Source organism: Notamacropus eugenii, chromosome 1 (assembly GCF_028372415.1).
Source record: "Notamacropus eugenii isolate mMacEug1 chromosome 1, mMacEug1.pri_v2, whole genome shotgun sequence".
NCBI lineage: Eukaryota > Metazoa > Chordata > Mammalia > Diprotodontia > Macropodidae > Notamacropus > Notamacropus eugenii.
The window spans coordinates 243,434,876-243,457,486 of NC_092872.1; the positions used below are offsets into that span (position 1 = coordinate 243,434,876).

General features: G+C 42.0%; 1 protein-coding gene across 2 annotated transcripts in view; it reads left to right on the top strand.

Annotated features, from left to right (window-relative positions):
• Positions 1–22,611, top strand: part of NPTN (neuroplastin) — a 78,023-nt gene that overhangs the window by 44,700 nt on the left and 10,712 nt on the right. For both annotated transcript variants that reach the window (XM_072628406.1, XM_072628405.1), the window contains exons 3-5: positions 2,057–2,151; positions 17,347–17,480; positions 21,769–22,042. In XM_072628406.1, coding sequence (XP_072484507.1) covers positions 2,057–2,151; positions 17,347–17,480; positions 21,769–22,042 — 503 coding nt within the window. The remainder of the gene's footprint in view (positions 1–2,056; positions 2,152–17,346; positions 17,481–21,768; positions 22,043–22,611) is intronic.

The window sequence follows — 22,611 nt, forward strand, 5'->3', positions numbered from 1 at the left end:
CTGATAAGAATTGTATTTATGCTATACCCTCTTTATGAGCATAAGACAGATAACACAGCACACAGGAGGGCTGCTAGTACAGGTTCATTCTTGATCTGGTGAGACAGGAAAGACACTAAAATAGCTTTGAAGGGTTTAATAATCTTATTTTATTCTAGTCTAGTCTTCTCAGAAGAGTTGCTGATAATAGAAGTACAACTATTACCACATTCCCTAATCACCTTTCTTGAAGGGTCCAGCAAGAAGGGGGGGCAACTACCTCTATGTCTCAATGGGGTCAATCCAGACAGGCACAACTTGTGCTTCCCCTAAATCTTCTCAAACCTCAGTGGGGGCCAGGCAAGGCACGTACAGCATTCCAGCTTGTGCACTCAACCCTAAGGGTTACCCACCCTTTGACCAGTGCCCACCTGCTTTATAGGGCAGCAGACAAGGCAGGCATATTGCCATCAGTAGCCTCCCAAGGTTACCTCACCTCATCCCTGTATCTCACTGTGCAGCCGCATTGGGTGTTTATGTTATTTATCATTATGGTGGAGATGTCTTGAACCATAATCGTGAGAACTTATATCTAATACCTGGGAACAAGAGATTGTTATGGCTATGTGTCCTGGGAAACTGAACTCTGAGAAATAATACCAAAAATCCACTTTACGCATGCTAAAATCCCTCTTTACTTACAGTGAGGCTAAGTTATTTTCAGATTAACTAGTTAATGAAAAGATTACTAGTGACACAATAAGGAAACTTCCATATGGGGTGCTCCCCCCTCCCCATTATCTCTTGGTTTTTCCTCTGAGAAAAGTTTCATTGTCCTTTTTGTATGTGGATATTGTGTTTCTGTTGCATCCTGAGCAAAACATGTGTTCTGAGTTTTCTTTAATGATTAGAATGTGCTACATTTAGCCAATATACATTCTCTTCTCTCTTGTGACTATCATAAACATGTGAAACAGTTCATTGGGAATAGGAGGTCAGTTTGTGGTTGAGGTTAAGGAGTTTAATCTGTATGAATTTAGCCTAGTTCACTTGGGGAGCTAATCCTGTGACCTTAGCCTCTTTAACACTGTTCTAAGAACTGAGCCAACCAGACAGTCTAGAGTCAAGGCTCCTTAATCTTTCTTTTTGTGTCATGGACCTACATGCCATATTGGAAGCCTGTGAATTCCTTCCCAGAATGTTTTTCAATGCTCAAAATAAAATAGGATTACAAAGGAAACTACTTAGTTATTTAAAACATTTTAAAAAGCTCACAGATTCTAGGTTAATGGTCTAGGTTAGTGGTCTAGATCTTTCCAAAAGTTGTCTTCTTCTTTGGAAAGGTTCCTGTCTTTGTACCTTCTCCAGAGTTCCTCTTGCTTGCCAAGAAGTATCTAACCAGGAAAAGGGGCTTAGTGCCAAGTGTAGGTCCAGATTTGGCTCCATGGTCAAACAGACTTGGTTGAACCCCTCTGTGGGAGGCTTTTTCTGTGGACCTCCTCTCTTTTCCCTCTGAATCCATGCGTAACTGCTTAAATGGAGTTCCTACCTTCCTTTAGCAAGATCCTGGCAACTTGTTAACTTGAAGCACCAGGTACCATTTCTTTTGATTATTAATAAATACTCTTATCCTGATGAGCAGAATAGAAGTGGCAGACTGCCTCTAACTGATGGCTCGAGATGGGGCTTTGTAGTGAGTTTTGGTGAGAAGTAAAAGTGTTTTCTGCTCACTGACTTAATTGCCAGTTTCCACCAAGTGGCCAGGAGAGAGGTTCAAGTTGAGGGGATTGAGGGAGCCAGAGACTGTTATCAGAGTTTAGTCATACTGATTCATGTAGACTACAGCAACCTAAATATTTTTGGATGAGTATGTGCCAAGACTAAAGGGTTTTATCCTCTTCTTTTCACCTTCGTGTCATGAATCACACTTGTCTCTAGAATACAGGTGGACTTTCTTTTTAACAAGCAAGAAGCATGAAGATGTGAGCTGCTCTGAAAGAATTCTGCCTTTCCACTCCTCTCCCATGTTACACAGTGCTACTTTGTCTCCTCACCTGATTTCTATTTTCATCTGCAGGGTCAACAAACCCCGATCAGAGGATTCAGGAGAATACCACTGTGTGTTTCAGTTTTCCAGTGCCCCAAAAGCAAATGCCACCATTGAAGTTAAAGGTATGACATGGCAGGGTTTGGGGCTTAAGGGCTTAGGCACTACTGGTCTGGTTTTCTGTTTTCTTGGAATTAGCCTTTTTTCCTCCTAGTTTTACAAGGAATTTTGTTGCATATTGTGTTCAAGTAGGTGATCATTTTATCTGTTAATCATGTACCTTTCTATCCAGAATCAGGTGTAGATTCTTAGCTACAGGTTGAACAACTGTATTGTTGCTTCTTAAGAAAGACATTTCTGATAGGAGGTTGGGAAAAGAAGTTAGAAATGGAATTTAGAGCTGGAAGGGATTTAAAAATCATCTACTCATTTTATAGATGAGGCTCAGAAAGATGTGACTTGCTCAAGGTCTCATAAATCAGTAAGAGAGTTAGAAGAACTGAACTTTCTGACACACTTTGGTACTCTTTCCATTGAATACAGTGCTCAAGATCATACTTGGTTACTATTAAAAAGTATTAAAAGAAGGACATGTGGAAAACGAGTGTGGGTGTTACCTTCATGAATGCTGACTGCAGCTCATCTAAGACTTGGTATAGAAATTCTGGGGAGTGTTTTCTGGGACATGGAGTTTAGCTGACTTGTCCATGCTCACATGACTAATAAGGGTCAGAGCTGATCTTTCTGACTAGAAATCTGAATCACTCTATGCCATGCATTCTAACCTCTACAGTAGTAATTTCTCACAACAATCCTATGAAGTATGTAGCATAAGTGTTAATAATCTCCATTTTACAGATGAGGAGTTGTTGCTTAAGAAACTGTTAGACAAAATCATCCAGCTCATTAGAAAGTATCAGAGCCAACATTTCAGCCTACGTGTGTCCACCACAAATCAGCACTCTTCTGCCCTGCTGCTTTTGTAGTAGCAAAAATTGGAAAGTAAGGAAATCTCCATTCACTGGGAAATGTTATAGCATCCTGTTGTGCTATAAGAAATGAAGACAGATAAGCACAGTTGCAGAGAATCCAGGAAAGACTTGTCTCAGCTGATGTAGAGGGAGTCAGTAGGACCAAGAGGTCAGTTTACAACATGGTCAAAGCCTCAGGATGGAGTTCTGAGCAGTGCAGAGGCAGCATTGCTGACAGAGAGGGAGAGAGGTGGTGGCTTCAGAGGATAGGTGCATTTTTGGCCATGGCTCATTTTATCATTGGTTTTGATTCACTGAGTATTGGTTACAGAGATTTTCTTTTTATTTTCTTTTTTATTGGGGAGGAGGGAGAGGAGGTAGCTTTTTGCTAATTAAAATAAAATTTTTTTTAAAGGGGAAAAAAATAACTGATTTTTCACCCCCCAAAAAACCCACAGATACATTGTGTTGCCTCTTTAAGATAAGACTCCTTCAGTAATTTATCTTTCTATTTTCAGTAGCACCTAGTACAAAGTCTTATATATAATAGGAACTCAAGTATTTGTTGAATTAATAAATAGCAGTGTTGAAGGAAATGCCCTCTGGAGTCCCTTCCAACTCAGATTTTATGAAAAGAAAAGCAAAGACTAAAGTAGAAGGTAAGGTACTTGACTGAGGACAGGAACTGTTTTTCTTCTTGTTTTTGTAGCCCATGTACCTTGCACATAGTAGGTATTTAATAAATTCTTGGATTAAATTAAGAGGAGAAATGCTGGAAAGTGGCATGGCCACATGGCTAATGTGAGGAATCATGGATTTGTTCACCATATCCTTTAGCCCTTCCGTATTTTTCTTTAAGTATATTTTTTTAGGATAAATTTTTGTTATCTTTTAACATTGCCTAAAATTTCCCCTGCGTACAGAAAGCCATCACATAACTTTTTTTTTTTTTTTTTTTTTTTGGAGAAAGGGAAAAGAGAAAAACCAGCAAAGCCAATCGTTATTTAAAAAACAAAAAAAACCTGACATTATGGACCTCTGCAAAGAAGCAGGGGGAAATGTCTTCTCACATTTCTCACACCCCATAAACCAATTTTTTTTTTTTGCAAAAAAAAAATGGAGAAAACATCAATAAAACCAATAAATACATTGATAATAAGGGCCTCTGACTTCCGCAAAGGAGGAGTAAGGGGAGTTATCTTCTCATAGCTCTTCATTCATTTGTGACTGTCTTGTGGCTGTTCCCGTTTATATTGTTGCAGTTCTTGTACCTGTGGGATTTTCTTTGGGGGGGTTCTGCTTATTTCATATTGCAGTGTTTCCTCATAGAATCTGTTAAGGAGGAACCTCAGAATCCACTTATTCTACCCTATACATGAAGAAGAATCTAAACTGTTCAAGAAGTATTTATTAAGTGTTTATTATATGCCAATATAATATTGGCTACTGTTGAACTTACTCAGAAAGGCAAATATATAGTCCCTCTTCTCAAGAAATTCCCATTCTAATGGAGAAGAGAGTCTGCACCTAATTAGGAAACAGGGAGAAGCCTATTTCAGATGGAAGCCAGGGAAGCTTAGGAGATGAGGGTGAGAAGGAAGAATATTATAGTGGTGAGCCTGTACAAAGGCACAAAGGGTCACGTCTGAAGAATTGTGAATAGACTATGGTACCTAGGTTATGAAGACTGGAAAGGTAGGAAGGTTGTGAAGGGCTTTAAAATACCATACAGAGGATTTTATATTTGGTTCTTGAAATAACAGGGAGCTGTTGTAGTTTACTGAATAGAAGTTGACATGGTTAGACCTCCATTTTATTTTATTTTATTTTTATTTTTATTTTTTTTATTTAACTTTTAACATTTATTTTCACAAAATTTTGGGTTACAAATTTTCTCCCCTTTTGTCCCCTCCCCCCCCAACCCCAAGCATTCTAATTGCCCCTGTGACCAATCTGCTCTCTCTTCTATCCTCCCTCTCTGCCCTTGTCTCCATCTTCTCTTTTGTCCTGTAGGGCCAGATAGCTTTCTTTACCCCTTAACCTGTATTTCTTATTTCCTAGTGGTAAGAACATTACAGTTGATCCTAACACTTTGAGTTCCAACTTCTTTAGCTCCCTCCCTCTCCACCCCTTCCCTTTGGAAGACAAGCAATTCAGTATAGGCCAAATCTGTGTAGTTTTGCAAATGATTTCCATACTAGTTGTGTTGTATAGGACTAACTATATTTCCCTCCATCCTATCCTGTCCCCCATTACTTCTATTCTCTTATGATCCTTTCCCTCCCCATGAGTGTCGACCTCGGATTGCATTCTCCTCCCCATGCCCTCCCCTCTATCCTCCTCCCCACCCTGCTTGTGCCCTTGTCCCCCACTCTCCTGTATTGTGAGATAGGTTTTCCTATCAAAATGAGTGTGCATTTTATTCTTTCCTTTAGTGGAATGTGATGAGAGTAGACCTCATGCTTTTCTCTCGCCTCCCCTCTTTATCCCTCCACTAATAAGTCTTTTGCTTGCCTCTTTTATGAGAGATAATTTGCCCCATTCAATTTCTCCCTTTCTCCTCCCAATATTTCTCTCTCACTGCTTGATTTCATTTTGTTTTTTTAAGATATGATCCCATCCTCTTCAATTCACTCTGTGCACTCTGCCTCTATGTATGTGTGCGTGTGTGCATGTGTGTGTGTGTACTCCCACCCAGTACCCAGATACTGAAATGTTTCAAGAGTTACAAATGTTGTCTTTCCATGTAGGAATGTAAACAGTTCAACTTTGGTAAGTCCCTTATGACTTCTCTTTGCTGTTCACCTTTTCATGGTTCTCTTCATTCTTGTGTTTGAAAGTCAAATTTTCTTTTCAGCTCTGGTCTTTTCATCAAGAAAATTTGAAAATCCTCTATTTCATTGAAAGACCATTTTTTCTCCTGAAGTATTATACTCAGTTTTGCTGGGTAGGTGATTCTTGGTTTTAGTCCTAGTTCCTTTGACTTCTGGAATATCCTATTCCATTCCCTTCGATCCCTTAATGTAGAGGGTGCTAGATCTTGTGTTATCCTGATTGTATTTCCACAATACTTGAATTGTTTCTTTCTAGCTGCTTGCAATATTTTCTCTTTCACCTGGGAATTCTGGAATTTGGCCACAATGTTCCTAGGAGTTTCTCTTTTTGGATCTCTTTCATGCGGTGTTCTGTGGATTCCTTGAATATTTATTTTGCCCTCTGGTTCTAGAATCTCAGGGCAGTTTTCCTTGATTATTTCATGGAAGATGATGTCTAGGCTCTTCTTTTGATCATGGTTTTCAGGTAGTCCCAGAATTTTTACATTGTCTCTCCTGAATCTATTTTCCAGGTCAGTTGTTTTTCCAATAAGATATTTCACATTATCTTCCATTTTTCCAATCTTCTCGCTATGTTCTGTGATATCTGTCTTTCTCACAAAGTCCTTAGCGTCCATCTGTGCCATTCTAGTGTTGAAAGAACTATTTTCTTCAGTGAGCTTTTGAATCTCCTTTTCCATTTGGCTAATTCTGCTTTTGAAAGCATTCTTCTCCTCATTGGCTTTTTGAACCTCTTTTGCCAATTGAGTTAGGCTAGTTTTCAAGGTGTTAATTTCTTCAACATTTTTTTGGTTCTCCTTTAGCAGGGAGCTGATCTGCTTTTCATGCTTCTCTTTCATCCCTCTCATTTCTCTTCCCAGTTTTTCCTCCACCTCTCTAACTTGATTTTCAAAATTCTTTTTGAGCTCTTCCATGGCCTGAGCCCATTGGGTGGGCTGGGACACAGAAGCCTTGATTTCTGTGTCTTTGCCCTGATGGTAAGCATTGTTCTTCCTCATCAGAAAGGAAGGGAGGAAATGTCTGTTCTCCAAGAAAGTAGCCTTCAATAGTTTTATTTCTTTTCCCTTTTCTGGGCATTCTCCCCAGCCAGTGACTTGACCTCTCAATATTCTCCTCACACCCACCTCGCCTCCTGGTCCTCCCAGCCAGAGTTTGGGGACTGAGATTCAAATGCTGCTTCCCGCCTTAGGGCTTTTGGTGGGGGCAGGGCTGCTATTCAGTGTGAGAATTAAGTTCAGGTGGTCTGGTCAGGGCAGGGCTGCCTCTCAGGCTCAGTTCCCTCAGGGGGTTTATGTACAGACCTTCCACAATGGATCCAGGCTCCCGCCGGCTTGGGGAACCCCTGTCTGCAGCCGTCTCTCAGCTTCTATCTCCCGGCGGGGCCCGAGCCCTGGGGGCACCCCACTCCCCTCTCAACCTGCCAAAGAGACTCTCTCACCGACCCCCGTCACCTGTGGGTGGAGGGGCTTGTGCTGCCGCTGGAGATCCCGTCCCTGAAGCCTGCTCGGATCTGTACCTCTCGGAGCCGCGGCCGCCGCAGGTCTGGGCTGGGCTCCGCGTCTGCAGCGCAACGGACCTTTTGCGAGAGGTTTGCAGGTCCCTCTGTGGGTGGAGGGACCCGCGTGGCCACTGGAGATCCCGTCCCCTGTTCCCGTAGCCCACTCGGATCTTTTCCTTACGGTGTCCCGGCTGCTGCAGGGCTGCCCTCTGCTCCCAGTCCCGGCGCCCAGTCCGCAGTGCGAAGGGCCCCCCGCAAGAGGTTTGCAGCTCTCTCCAGAACAGAAATCTCCCTCGCTCCAATATTCCGTGGCCTCTGGGTGCAGAATTCACCGTGAGTTGGTCCCCTCTAGCCGTTCTGTGGGTTGCGGGTTCGGAGCTATGTGTATGTGCGTCTTTCTACTCCGCCATCTTGGCTCCGCCCCCAGACCTCCATTTTAGAAAGATCATTTTGGAAGTGGAGTAGAAGATGGATTGCACTGGGAAGAAACTTGAGTCAAGAGACAAGTTAGAAAGCTAATACAGTAGTCTTGTCAAGAGATACTGGAGTGATATTGGTCTTTGTGAGTGAAGTGGTGCATGTATGAGAGCTTTCATAAAGGTAGAAAAGACAAGTTTTAGAAGGAGATTGGCCATGTGGGGTGACTGAGAATGAGCAATTGAATGTGGTGCTGAGGTTGTGACCCTGCATGTCTTCTTGGTGGTACCTTCACCAGGGAAGTTGGGAAGTGTTTGAAGGGAAAGCTACTAAGTTCAGTTTTGGATCTGTTCAATTTGAGATGTCTATGGAGAATTTATTTAAGTTGTTCAAAAAAGCAGTTGGGTAGAGTGGGTTAAAGCTCAGAAGAGAGAAATAGATATGGGAATAAATCTGCTCTGAGATGATAATTGAGCCCATGGTGGATGAGAGAAGATGGCACAGGACAACAAAGCTTTGGGGCTCATCCATGGCTCGTGGGTGTGACATGGATAAAGAACTAGCAGAGAAGACTAAAGGAGTGGTCAGAGACAGATGGGAAGAGAACCAGGAGACCAGTATCATGAAAACTAAGATAAAGCAGGTATCCAGGATAAGAAGCTGCCATTGTCCAAAGCTACAGCTGTCAGTCCAGGTTAGCCCATCAAACATTTATTAAATGCCTACTATGTGCCAGGCACTGTGCTGAGCAATGAATAAGACAGTCCCTGCCCTCAAGAAGCTTACGGTCTAGATGGAGATACACAAAAGGAAGCTGGAAAGACTCAGGGGAAGAGAGAAGAATGGGACACCAGGAGATACCCAAAACCGAGGTATCTTTTTCTGTGGAGGTGAAACCAGGCAGCAGCAAATGCACAGTGGAAGATGATTGAGAAAAGGCTGTTAGATTTGACAGTTGAGAGAGTACTGATGTCTTTGGAGAGAACAGTTTCAGTTGATGTATGAAATAAGAAGCCAGATTCTGGAAGGTTTAGAAATGAGAGTCTAGGGAGTGGAGGTACGGAGCGTAGATTGCCTTCTCAAGGATTTTAACTGAGTAAGTGAGGAGAGATAGAGTTAGCAGGAATGATAGGGTGATTTTTGGTTTTGCTTCTTGATTGGGAGTAACATGGAGTCTGTTTGTAGAAACAGGGAAGGATCCCATAGATGGAGATTGAAGATTAATGAGAGAGTGGAGATGATAATGAGGCATTCTGCTAGAGAAGATAAGTGGGAATGGAATTCAGGGGTGACTGTGGAGGGGTATGCTTTGGCAAAGGGGAGATTCACTTCTTCATGTGAGATGAATAAAGGAGGTATTAGCAAAGGAAGAAGGAGGAAGAGAGAAGTGGAAAGCTTTTGGCAAAAGGTCTCAGTTTTATCGACAGATTAATAGGTGAAGTTCTCACCTGAGAATGTGAGGGGAGGGAGCACTGTGAGAAGCCTGAGGAAGGATGGGAAAGTCTGGAAGAGCCATGGGGCTGAAATGGGAGAGTGAATGGATTGCCTTGCTGTGAGGGCCCATTTGAAATTATGTAACTTAAACTTATAGTGGACTCAGTAAGCATGGTTTTGTGATTTTACTTTGGTTCCTTTCAGCAGCACATGAATAACCTTTAAAATGCCCCGGAAGCAGTCACTGAGCCTCTGCTTGGAGACCTGAAGGGGAACACAAGCACCTTCTAAGGAAGCCTGTTCTGCTTTTGTCCAGCTCTAGTTTTTAGGATGCTTTTCGTTACATGAGCTTAAATATGCCTCTGTAGTTTATGGGGTTTTTTCCCTTTAAAAAAAAGTTGAAATTTTCTTTCTTTCTTTCCTTCTTTTTACATTGACCAGTTTAATAGTATAGTCTTACCCACCCACGTGAAAAAATAAAAATAAAATTAAACATACATACTGACAGACAAGCAAATCTGCCAGTGTCTCCTCCGTTCCACATCCATAGCACCTATCTATAATTTATACCAGTTACAGTTTTGGTTTTTAGAGCCAGACTAAGAAGTCTAATAATCCTTCTTCCATAACATTAACCTTCACATATTTAAAGACAGCTATCATAGCCCCCTTTTCTGTTCTTCTCTGGACTTACACATTCCTAATCCTTTCTTTTGATCCTTTTATGGTTTGGTCTCTAGTTTCCTAAGTAACATTTTCCACCCTCCCTGTCAAGGTCCAACATGTCAAAGTCCCTTCTACGCTTCTCAGGATGGAATCTGACCAGAGCAGAAGACAGCAGTAATCACTGTAATAACTTCCTCCATTTGAACACTACCTTTCTTCTTGAAATCTAAAATTTATCTAGAGAAGTATATGTCATAGTGCATAGAGAGAAGGCTTGGGAAGCAGGGATCCTTGAATTAGAGGTCTTGCTCTGCTACTGTTCATGGTGTAGCCATGGGGAGGTCATTTCATCCCTCAGTGCCCCAGACAGCTCACTGAATACTAGTGGTGCTGATGGTAGAGGAAGGGCTGGGTGTGGCTCAACATCGACTCTTATCATTAGATGGAGTTGCCTCTTGAAGCTCCTTTATTCATTTATCCTGTGTCTTTGTAGCCTCTCTCCTGAGAACCTCCCCCTCCCAGATACCACCATCATCACCATCTTAGTGTATTTAATGTTCTAGAAGTGATGGGACATCCCCTGAAGTTTGAATGATGTATTGGGGGTCATTCTGATGAAATCCTTTTTATAGAACAGGAAGCAAATGTATAGAACTTTTTATGCCCCTATGAAATATGGCACAGGTTGAAAATATGGATTTAAAATGATTTGAATTAATGGATGGCTGATCCCTACTTAGTTATTAAGGGAGAGTAGATGTTTTGCAGTATTGCTGAGCTCTAAAGTTGGCATACCCCTATGCTATCCCATACATAATATGTCTTTTGGTGCTTCTGTCAAGCACAGAGTACTGAACTGGATAGGCCTTGGAGTCGGACCAGTAAGGCAAATGTCACAATATGCTAGCATTGTTCTTTATGGGGCACAGGAAGTCATTCAGACAAGGAAACTTGGGTTTTATTTTATACAGTACTATTGTGTGGTCTTTGAGAAAAGCCAGAGGCTTAGACTCACTGACATTTTTATAGGATGGCTGCCCTTTTATCCATCCATGGGCTGATGGTCAAAGGGTTGAGGGAGATGGTAGGCACATTGATCTGCTTTAAGCCCCTGGTGTGTCTCTACCTGCTGATAACTGAGATGAGCAGAAACTGGGCTATAGATTTGGCCAAATAGGACTCAGGGTAAATTTACCTTTCTCGGTTGAACTTCTGGCACATAATCAAACTGTTTAAGGAGATTAGGTAGGTGGGAAACAGGGAATGTCCAATTAATTGCCATCATTATGGCTAATGGGTAATTAATTACATGCAGCTACACGTATTGTCTAATAGTAGTTATTAAGGATTTGGAGTTAATGATTGCTACGGGATGGATGCCTTCAGGGTATGAAGGAAGACTTTTTTTCTGTTTGCTCAGCAGCCTATAAAGGTGGAGTTCTATGCCCTCTGAACCCCTTGCCTTTCCTAGCTGCCCCAGGTATCAGTATGATAGATCAGGAAGACCAGAGAATAGGAAGCCACCAGCAAACTTCTTAAATCTTGGAGCATTATTTTCTCTTGGATCCTGGGTCAAGACCTTTGGCCAGTTATTGGGAATGCATTTAGCTTGTATTCATCTGGGGTAGAAATGAAATACCATTCTGAACAGTCCTAAAAATGTGAGCTATCATACGTTGTTCAAAGTGGCCTTCCAAAAGGATTCATGAAGAATTCAAGAATCTTTTCCTTATACTCAGAACTCTGCATGGAAATTAAGCACCCTTAAATTATGGGATAAACAAATTTGATACAGACTCAGTATTTCAACTTCTGTACAGTTTTACAGTTATGTGCATGGAATATACATGCACATAAACTTTTAAGTCTAGGATTGAGGCAGATTGTTAACTCCCAAGTCAGGTGTTGTTGCTACTAACTGTCTAACTGCTTTTGAAGTTCTTTGCTGCAAAACTGAATTTCTTTATTGTAAAATTGCCAGTAACATCTTGGCAATGAGTAAAAGGAGGAGGTTGGTTCTCTCTGGAGAACCTGTCATGAGTAATAGAAAGGGAACTGTACTTGAGAATCCCTGGTGCCAGTAGAAGACTGGGTAGCTGACATCAACCAGTGTGGAGAGTATCACCCCCCCTTCTTAAACTCGGTTAAACTGGAGAACCTCCTGTACACCATACATGCCCTGGGCCTTTGGAGTACCAGCTGCACTTGCAGCTTAATTTGTGGTTGGGAGGGTTGTGTGCCCAGCTCCATTCTGACAGCTCTGAAAAGTCTGCTTTTTTCCTGTTGTGGCATTTCATGAACCTTCATGTGGCTTCATATGGAATGTTTTTTATGCCTAGGGCTTGCTTTCTTGGGGGAGGCTAAAATTGAACAGTGGAAATTTGGGGGTCAGTTACCAAGACTTTTCTGTGTTGTGGAGATCATAGGAAGAGAAGAATGAAGGAAGCCATGCAGAGGGGGAGGAAGTCTGGAGACAGAGCTGAGATGATAAAATGTTTTTCCTTCCAGCATGTAGCATAGGTCTGGACTAATGAAATAAATATCCTGCCCTGGGGGAAAAAAAAGACAAAGCAGGGAAGGAGACTGACTCTGGATAGATTTCAGGACATTTATGAATTCAGGAGAAAAATTACATCTTTATTTCATTATGAGGCAGGTAGATGGCTCAGTGGATAGATCTCTGGGCCTGGAGTCAGAAAGACCTGAGTTCAACTTTGGCCTCAGGCACTTACAAGTCATTTAATCCCCACCTGCATAAAACTGGAGAAGGAAAAACAAAACCCCATGGATTGTATGGTCCACAGGCTCACAAAGAGTTAGACATGACTGGACATTAGTTTCATCGTAATCCTATATATTTTATGCATCTAAAAACATTATTCTGAGAAAAGGATCTTTAAGTTTTACCAGATAGCCAAAGAGAGTTCACAACACAAAAATGTTTAAAAATCGCTGTGTAAAGAACTTACTCAAGGTGGCTCAAATCCCCCGATATTGGCCTATCAAAGTAAAGCCTGAAATGAAAGCCCCTTTTTCCTCCTGCCAATTTCCCAGGCTTTCCCTGACCTCTCCTTGCCACTCCACCACCACCTCCAAGGAATCAGCCCCTATTTCCCAGTTGCGGGCTCCCTAACTTCCTTTCCTCGTTGCCTACTTCTGCTTGACATAGATAAGAATCCTGCAAAAACTCACTGGATTTTACCTGTTGGGGATCTATTTCTTTTTTTTTTCTTTTTTAAAAATTATTTTGTTTTCAGTGTTCTACAATCACTTCAATATCAGATTTTTTTCCCCCTTCCTTCCCCTCCCCTCCCTACTCCCTCCCTGAGACAGCATACAATTTTATATAGGTTCTACATATACGTTCCTGTTAAATACATTTTCACCTTACTTATGTTGCATAAAAGAATTCAAATGAATGGGAGAAATCATAAAACAAAACAAAGCGTAATACAAAGGAAAATGGTCTGCTTCATTCTGCGATCCAGTTCCATAGTTCTTTCAGTGGGTGTGGAAGGCATTTTGCCTCAAGAGTCCATTGGGAATTTTTAAGTCCTTGCATTGCAATGAAGCACTAAGTCTACCAGAAAAATTCTTCACACACTGTGGTTATTGCTGTGTACAAAGTTCTCCTCCTTTCACTTGGCATCAGTTCTTATAAGTTCTTCCAGGCCTCTCTGAAGTCTTCCTGTTCATCTTTTTTTATAGCACAATAGTATTCCATTACATTCATATACCACAATTTATTCAGCCATTCCTCGATTGATGGGCATTGGGGAACCATTTCTTCCAGGGATTCCCAGTGGACCCGTTTCTATCTGGTCTCTAACCTTTATTGTAGTATTTCCTCTTCATAAAACTGACTTGCTTAACTTTGTCTCTGTTGATTCTGTCTTTGTGTGATCTGTGCTTGCTGATACCATACCTTGGCATTACAGACATTTACCTTAGCAATATATCCTAAAACATGGTCACTGTAGACAAGTTAGCATGTTTCTCTCCTTGCCTCTATCCCTTCCTCTCCTTTTCCTTTCTTCCTCCTCTTCCACTTGACTCTCTCTACTCCCTTCCTCTGCTTCTCACTTTCCCTCCATCCACCCTTTTTCCACCAACATGTCCCAACACAAGGCAATAAGACTTCAGTTGCCCTCACTAAGGTCAGATTCTTCAGATGGCATGTATTTGGTGACTGGGTTGTACAGGAACCCAGATCAGGAAAGCTCCAGCCAGGCTTCACTTCACTCCCTTCTCTCTGGCTGTTTCCTCCACTAGCCTTGTTCTTGCTCAAGTGTATCACTGTCTTTCCTTTGGCCCCACTCACTACCCCTGTAACTTTCCAGGCCTCCATTAGAATGTAAAGCTCCTTGGGGACAGTCTTTTTGTGGTGACCAAGAATTGGAAATCGAGGGGATGCCCAACCATTGGGGAATGGCTGAACAAGTTGTGGCATGTGATTGTAATGGAGTACTATTGTGCTGTGGGAAATGACAAAGCGGATGGTTTCAGAAAAACCTGGGAAGACTTACGTGAACTGATGCAAACTGAAGTGAGAAGAACCAGGAGATCATTGTACACAGTAACCATGTTGTAATGATCAACTGTGAATGACTTAGCTACTCTGATCAAGACAGTGATCCAAGACAGTCCCGAAGGAATCATGATGAAAACATGCTCTCCACTTCTAGAGAGAGCAGATGAACTCAAGTACAAATTGAAGTATCATTGATCTATGATATGGCTAATATGGAAATAGGTTTTGCATGGTTTCCCATGTAAAATTGACATATTGTTTGCCTTGTGAGGGAAGAGAGAATTGGGAACTCAAAATTTAAAAAGAAAAGAATTAAAATAGTAACAGCAAAAGAGAGGGACCATCTTTGCTGTTGGATTTGTATTCTCCATAATTCAGGAAGATGGTTGGCAAATAATAGGTCCTTTTTCATTCATTCATACTTATCATTTGTTCTTGATTCCGGATCTCTGTGACCTTCATCTTTGTCCTTGAAGTCCTATTGCTACTCTGATTGTCCTTTACCACTTGAGGATACATCCTAAGTATTAGGACTGTGTTGGCATATCTTCTTTTTAGCACAGTGTTCACTATATGTGCTTCACCAAAGTCTGTTATTGATCCAGTTCTCTCTGTCACACATTGTCTTTGTCACTCTCAACACCCTGTCTGTCTCTTCTCTTTACAATGACATAGTCTACTAAATGCCACTGTTTGCTTCAAGGGTGCTTCCACGAAGTTTTATTGCATTTAGGTAAATGGAAAACAGTGTTGGTGATAAGGTCAGAAGACTCACAAGTCTTCACTAGTGACTAGTGCCTTTTCTGTTTCCTTTCCTCCCAAGGACTCCCTGCCATATCTGGTAGTCTGTGACTACCCTGGCATTAAAGTCACCCAAAATGACAGGCTTGTTCTCTTTGGACACATTGATGATTAAAGTCTCCAGGTCTCCCCCAAAGCTCCAGGGCACTTGTTGTTCTGGGTGTCTGAGAGCTCCTAGATCACTCCTGGTACTCTGCAGTGTTTAAGGGAGAGCCACCTTTCTTTAGACTGGGGACTAGTAGCATTGGCCTGGGTCCTGGGGAATTTTTCCTTTTGATCTGAGAACCTGGTGCGCATGGCTCATAAGCATTGGCCATTGACCTGTATTTCCTGTGTAGCAAGGACTTCTTTATCAAGGTGGAACTGTCAGTTCACATAGCTTTTGAAAAACATGTGCACACAGCTGAAAGATGTCTTTGCATTGGAAACTCCTTTTCCATATCACATAGTAGATGGAGAAGCAAGGGAAGACTCCAGAAGCAGGATTAGGGGGCACAGTGCTGGTTAGTCAGAGAGCATAGTAGGATATGTTAAGGCATTTAGCTACCCTGAAAGCCAGTGAGGGTTTTTGGAGTGTCAGCCTTTACAATGATCAGTGAAATCTAAGTCAAGTCTCTGCACTAATAAATTTGGGTGACAGACAGTTCTCTAAGACAGTGACACCTGGCGGGCACTGAGTAGGCAGGGCCGGGTGTGGTCGGAATGTTTTGGATGAGGCATGTTTCTGGGATAGCCTTGGCTTTCTTAATGGAGAAAGGTCCCAGTGGAAAGTGAAGAGGGAAAGACCAAGACCAACCAGGCAGTGGTAAATAGGAGAAGAAGCCAGAACTGAGAACATGGAGCAGATGGTCACCTCTACAACCCCCACCTTGGCCCCAGGGGGTCTGGGATCAAGCGGTTTCTATGGTTGTGACTAATGTTGGGTATGTTTGTTCTGAGGAGTCAGGGCAAAGAGAAGGTTCCGAAGGACAGGTTGGCTAAAGGTAGTTGGAGACTGAAGGATTAACCAGGTACTGATTCAAAAGAAATCTACTCGGAGGGATGAGCTAAAGTCCATCTAGCCTCCTCTTCTCAATGCTGAAAAATTTCCACTGTGATTTAGGAAGCTATGACTTGTATTTGGAAAATGTCAGTGGTCTTCCTTCTTCTCCCCATCCCCTACTCCCACCCCTTTTGCATACAAGTGTTCTGGACTTTTTCATCTCCACTTTAGCCTTCCTCCACCTTTCTCTTCACTTTTACTTGCTCTATACCCCCTTCCCTTCTACCTCTGTCTCCTTCCCCTCCTTCTGCTCCCTCTTCTCTTTCTCTTTTTCTACCTCCTTTCCCCCCTCCATCTCCATCTTCACCTCTCTTCATCTTTTACTATCAGTTCATAATCTGTGCTTCTCTGAATCCTTCATATTCATTATTTTTTACATTGCAGTAATATTTTATTATATTAATGAACCACAATTTTTTTAAGTTACTCCCAATTGATTGACATCTATTTTGCTGCTTCAGAAAATGCTACTATAAATATTTGGGGGGGTATTTGGGGCCTTTGGGCGGAGGTGGTATGAGAATGATGGACCTTTCTAGTTTTGACATTTGTAGTCTTTGAGTCAGGATATTCATAGTTGAGTCACTTTTTCCCCTACATTATTCCAAATTACTTTCCAGAAAGGTTGAACTAGTCACAATTCCACCACCTGTCTTCCCCCACTACATTCAATATTCCTATATATTGTCATCTTTGCTGTTTTGCTGGTGTGAAGTGAAAACTCAGTTTTGATTTACAGTTTTCTTTGTAGCAATCTTTTATATAGTTGGCAAGTGTTTGATTTTTAAAGATTTTTTGAGGGATAATGTTGGGAAAATACAGTTTTCTTATTTTCCAAAAAAAGCTAAACTTTAGAGAGTTAAATGTGCTTTGTGGAATACCTTGTACTTTTTCAGATGGTTGGGGTACTACCCCTAGAAATTTTGTGTCATTGAATGGGAACTGGGAGAAGAGGCTAGTCACTAAACTCTGGTGGGATGCTTAGAATGCTCTTCTCCAAGGTTCTTCATCTGTGAACTGGTGGTTTCAGTGCATTGGAAGCAGTCTTCCCAGCCATTAGGTTAGGCCTTAGTTCATAACTGGGGCCCCCATAGCAATGTCCCTTAAATACATCTTTACCTTACAGCTCTGCCTGAGATCACCGGCCACAAAAGAAGCGAGAACAAGAATGAAGGGCAAGAAGCCCTTATGTACTGCAAGTCAGTTGGATACCCCTACCCAGACTGGGTGTGGCGAAAGAAGGAAAATGGCGTGTTTGTGGTGAGTGGTGGAGCTAAGTTCTCAATACTGGGCCTTGGGATGTTAGTGCAGTTAGTTAATGCAATTAGTCCCAGCATTTCGGGGACACACACGGTTGTCTCCAACTGTAGTTGACTTCCTTCTCCCCAAACCACAGGATCTGAGAGAAGTCTTATCCTATCTCTTCTACTGTGTCCCTGTAGTCAGTCAAAGTGCCTACTATGTGCTAGGCTCTGTGCGAAGCATGGGGAGTACAAAGGAGAGCAAAAATAAGCCTTTACCCTCAGGGAGTTCACAGCCAAATAAGTGCTCATTTAACCTCTTCCTGGAGACCTCCAATAAGGAGGGTTCCATCTTACCTTAGGACAGGCCTAGGCTACTTTGCATAGCTCTTAAGCATTAGGAGAATTTTCCTGACATCCCATCTAAGTCTGCCTGTTTGCCTGGGTGGCCTGGCAGGACTGGTCTGGTCCTTCCATCCCAAGATAATCCTCAAACACTTCCTCGAAGCTGTCACATCAGTTACCAGGTATTTATTAAATATTCATATGCTGGGGATAAACAGGAAGCAGTCTCTGCCCTCAAAAAGCTTGCTTTCTGCTGGGGGAGACAGTCTGTAAGTACCTAGAGAATAGGCCCCAGGGAGGCAGGAAGGCACTAGCAGCTTCAGGAGACTGGGAGATGTCCATGTAGGAGGTGGCGCTTGAGTTGAGCTGTCAAGGAAGCTAGGGGGATTCTCGGAGGTGGTGCTTAGGGAGGGAGGGAACCTTCTAAAGGGCAAGTAGAATGTCAGGAGTGAGGAAAATCAAGAAGGCCAATTTGACTGTACTTTAGAGCAGGAATTTTTAAACATTTTTTTGTATCATGGACCCCTTTGGAAGTTTGGTGAAGTCCATGGATCATTTCTCAAAATAATTTTTGAAAAAATTTTAATTGAAGGAAATGCTAAATTTCATTTAGAGGCTAGTGAAAGTAAAGATATAATTTTTTCCCATCTACCTTCTTGGATCCCTGGAAATCTATACATGAATTACCGGCTCTTATGTGAAAGGCAATAATGTATGCCAAGGTTGGACAGGTAGGTTGAAGTCAGGTTTGAAGAGTTTTAAATGCCAAACAGAGCAGCTAAAAATACAACAGATCCTTTTATAGCATATTTCTAGCATATTTGCTCTCTCACCATCCTTATTGCCCTCTTCTGGACACACAGCTACCTGTCTTCATAAAATGTGGTATGTGCGCAGACCTGAATCCAGTAATCCAAATGTGGCCTGATTAGGTCACACCAGAGCAAACCTAGCCATTTATTCATTCTGGTTTATTATGTGTTTATTAATTAATTCTTTGGTTTTTAGGCTGCCATGTTGACACTGTTGACATATATTGACTGAGCTGTCAATCAATTAATCAGTCTACCTATAGATTTTTTCCGCTCCCTCTTTCCTACCCAATGCCTCCCTCATCCTTCTATGTTAACTTGATTTTTTTTTTTAATTTAAGTGTAGGACTTTATATTTATCAATACTATATTATATCTCATTTGATTTGGGCCCCATCATTCTAACCTGTTGTGACTTTATTGGATTCTTTTGTCATAAAACATGCTGCAGATTTGATAGGCATACAGTTTTTGCTTTTGAGTAATTGATAAGAATATTGAATAGCCTGAATTACTTCCCTTGAGACCTTCTACTAATCTGATATGTCAATTTGTAAAGGTTAGACTTGGTAGATCCAGTACTTCAATCAATTTCAAGTCCTCTTCACTATATAAATCTTGCCCATGAAGACAGCCTGAGACTGTCAAAAACTTTGCTTACATCATATTAATATATCTGCATTTTCCCAGTCTGCCAGATGAGTCTCTGCTGTCCAAATAGAAAATGGGATCAGCCTGTCTTGCCTTGGTTCTCAGTGAAGCCATTGCTAGTTTTTTAATTGTCATTGCTTCCCCTCCAAACCATTACCTTAAATGTGTTCTACAATACTCTCAGAAAATGAAGCTCACTGCTTTTTGGAAACTGGGTCACTGTTGACCTTTCATGCAGTGTGTTTTCCCTTCTGCAAGCTTTACTGGCGTAGAAATCACAGCTGCTCATTTTTAAAGTGCATACACAGGGTATGGCTTGTCAGAATCTGATGACGACCTCCTGAAGACAGCTAAGTGTTGTCCATCTACTCGTCTTCCTTTGCTCCTTCTTTGTAGCCATTTGTGTTCTACCATTCCATGTCCAAAGATCATGTTTCTTGGAAAAGAACCAAGAAGTAAAATTGAGTTGAGTGTTCTGCCTTCTCATTGTCATCTCTTATTATCAGCCAACTTAAGCAAGTCCTAGCCCTTCTGTGATCCTCCCCTTGTTCCCAACATAGCTAAAAATGAACCCCCCATTTAAACCATTTAATTACTTCCCCTGCTGCCATGGAAAGTGTGAATCAGTCAGACAAAAAATTCTTAAGTTGGGAAAAGAAGAGATTTTTTAGGCCAGTTAGTGCTTTTGCATTTTTATGAAAAGTAAGAGTGATATCTTCTGCCTCCAATTTTCTGTAAAGTTCCAGAGCATTGATAGTCAAGTAATTGTAATTATTTTGGTGGCAGTTTGTAGAAAGACAGGTGACATGGAGGATCAGTTAGGAGTTTCTCATAATAGTTCAGGTGATAGGTAATGAGGTCTTGAATTAGTGTGGTGGGAGTGGAAAGAAGGAGAGATTGTGAGTGGGTTGAGGAAAATAAGAGTCTAAAATGTTTAGGTTAGATGACTGGAATACTGCATTTGAAGCTGCAGTGGGATAGTCAGGCTGTGATACACACTTGGGATTTAGGAATGCAGACCTGAAGCTCAAATGAGAAACTGATTTTGGAGTTACTTGAACTAAAGAAATGAGATCAAATGAAGTAGAAAGAGATCAAGGTTGCTTATACTTTGGAGCTGTAGAAGGAAGAAGAAGAGGGAGCAGAAGGGTGATCACTAATAGGATGAAAGCTGAGCACCTTTACCCTGACCATCCCCCAATGCCTGGAAGTCATTTGCTCCTTACCACCAACACTTCCTAGACTTCCAGGTTGAGCTCAGTCAACATCTTGTACAAAAAGCCATTACTGATCCCCTCAACTGCCAGTATCTTCTCCCTCAAACTATCTTGTATTTTTAAATTTGCATTTGTACTCTATATTTATTTGATATATACTTATGTATGAAATTATTGTCTCCTCATTGGGATGTATGTAACTACTTTACAAGTAGGAATGGTTTTATTCTTTCTCTTTTCATCCTCAGCATCTAGCATCTCCTTGGTGCTTACTGATGTTGTTGGTTGATGTAAAGGAGGGACACAGTGAATGGAGTCAGAGGACCTGGGTTTGAATCCCACCTCTGCCACTTGCCTACCCATGTGACCTTGACAAAATCACTTAGAGTTTCTTCCTCATCTGAAAAGCAAGGGATTTTGACTGGATGATCTGAGGTCTCATCTGACTCCAACTCTGTGATCCTATCTGTGACTTTTATCAACAAGGAAGTGTAGTGGTCAGGAGTGTCAGATATTTCACAAGAATTGAGAAGGATGAGCCTCACCGGAGCCACTGGCCTTGGTGTCCACAGGTTATTGGTGGCCTTGGAGAGAGCCACAGTGAGTATGATTGACAGACTGCAGGCAGTTGAGGAGCAGGGTCAATATGGAGGCTGCCATGGAGACTCCTCATGTTCCTGGAAGTTTGGGGATGAGGGAGAGGTAGCAGGGTCATAGAAGTCTTTTATTTTTGTAAAGACAAGGAAGACCTAAGTAGGTTTATAGGGAGAAGGGGAGGAAACAGTTGCGCTAGAGAGAGGGAAGATGACCAGTGGAGAAAAGATCATATGACTAAGGACACTGCGTCAAGGGTAGCCTTGTTCTTAGGGACTGGAAAAAAGGAAAGGAGGAGTTTGCTTGAAGGGACCTTCTAACTCAGATCTCTTAGCATTTTGCTTGAGAGAGACCTCAATTGTAAAGATTCCCCAGAACACATCAAAGAGTAAATGTATGAAGCTAGGAATAAAGTTGTTCCTGGATCCACTGGCCATTGGGCACTTATTGCTGATCAGATAGGACTCCCTCATTCAGCCTGTTTATCGGGCCCAGCTTGATTTGGGACCAAGCTTTTCCATAGTCTCATTTGAGACATGTCCTGGTCACATATTTATCATATGAGGAGAGTTTGAGACCTGGGTCCTGAGGTTCTCTCCTGAGCGAACTGAAATGTTTCAAATGCAACAGGGCACTGGCTTACCCACCCTGACCCTTGTTTACCCTCACTTCTTCTGCCCCTGAGCAGGACTTACTTAATACCTCTGGCCGATTCTTCATCATCAACAAAGAAAACTACACTGAACTAAACATCGTTAACCTCCAAATTACTGAAGATCCTGGCGAGTATGAGTGTAATGCCACCAATGCCATTGGCTCAGACTCCTTCGTCACTGTCCTGAGAGTGCGGAGCCACCTGGCCCCACTCTGGCCCTTCCTGGGGATCTTGGCTGAAATCATCATTCTTGTAGTGATCATTGTGATATATGAAAAGAGGAAGAGGCCGGATGAGGTTCCAGACGGTAAGAGCATTTCCAGAACCCAGCTGTAACTTTGGGGTTTGTTCTTGAGGTATGGTAGTTGGGAGGGTTTATTGGACTCCAGAATCCAAGCTGGAAGAAGACTGCGGTCTAATGTTTTCCCCCAGGTGAAAAAATAATCCTGTATCTTTTTCCATGTTGGCTGCTTAGAGTTACTCTCACAGCTCTGGCTTTGTTTCTGAGCTCTTATAAATTCTGAACTTCTTGCCCATTGTGTAGAATGGCACCAGTTTTAGGTTTTCTGTTCCATCTCATCATTCACAGATACTGGTAAGACAGATTAGAACCTGAGAAAGCCCTAAGCTTTGTCTAGAACGTACCCCCAAAGTCTTTGGCCACCCAGATCTTGTCAGAGCCAGTCAAAGTTTCCATTTGACTATTCACTGAGGAACTATTAGAGTCAAGTGATTTTTGTATTTCCTTTGGCAGAAAACTGGAGTTTTCAAGGCTCCCCTCCTTTGTGGTCATTTGCTATTTGAATTTACCATCTTCAGCCCCCTAGATAAAAGTAGTAGAGTGCAGGGAGACTACTGTCAGGCCCAAGGCATTGC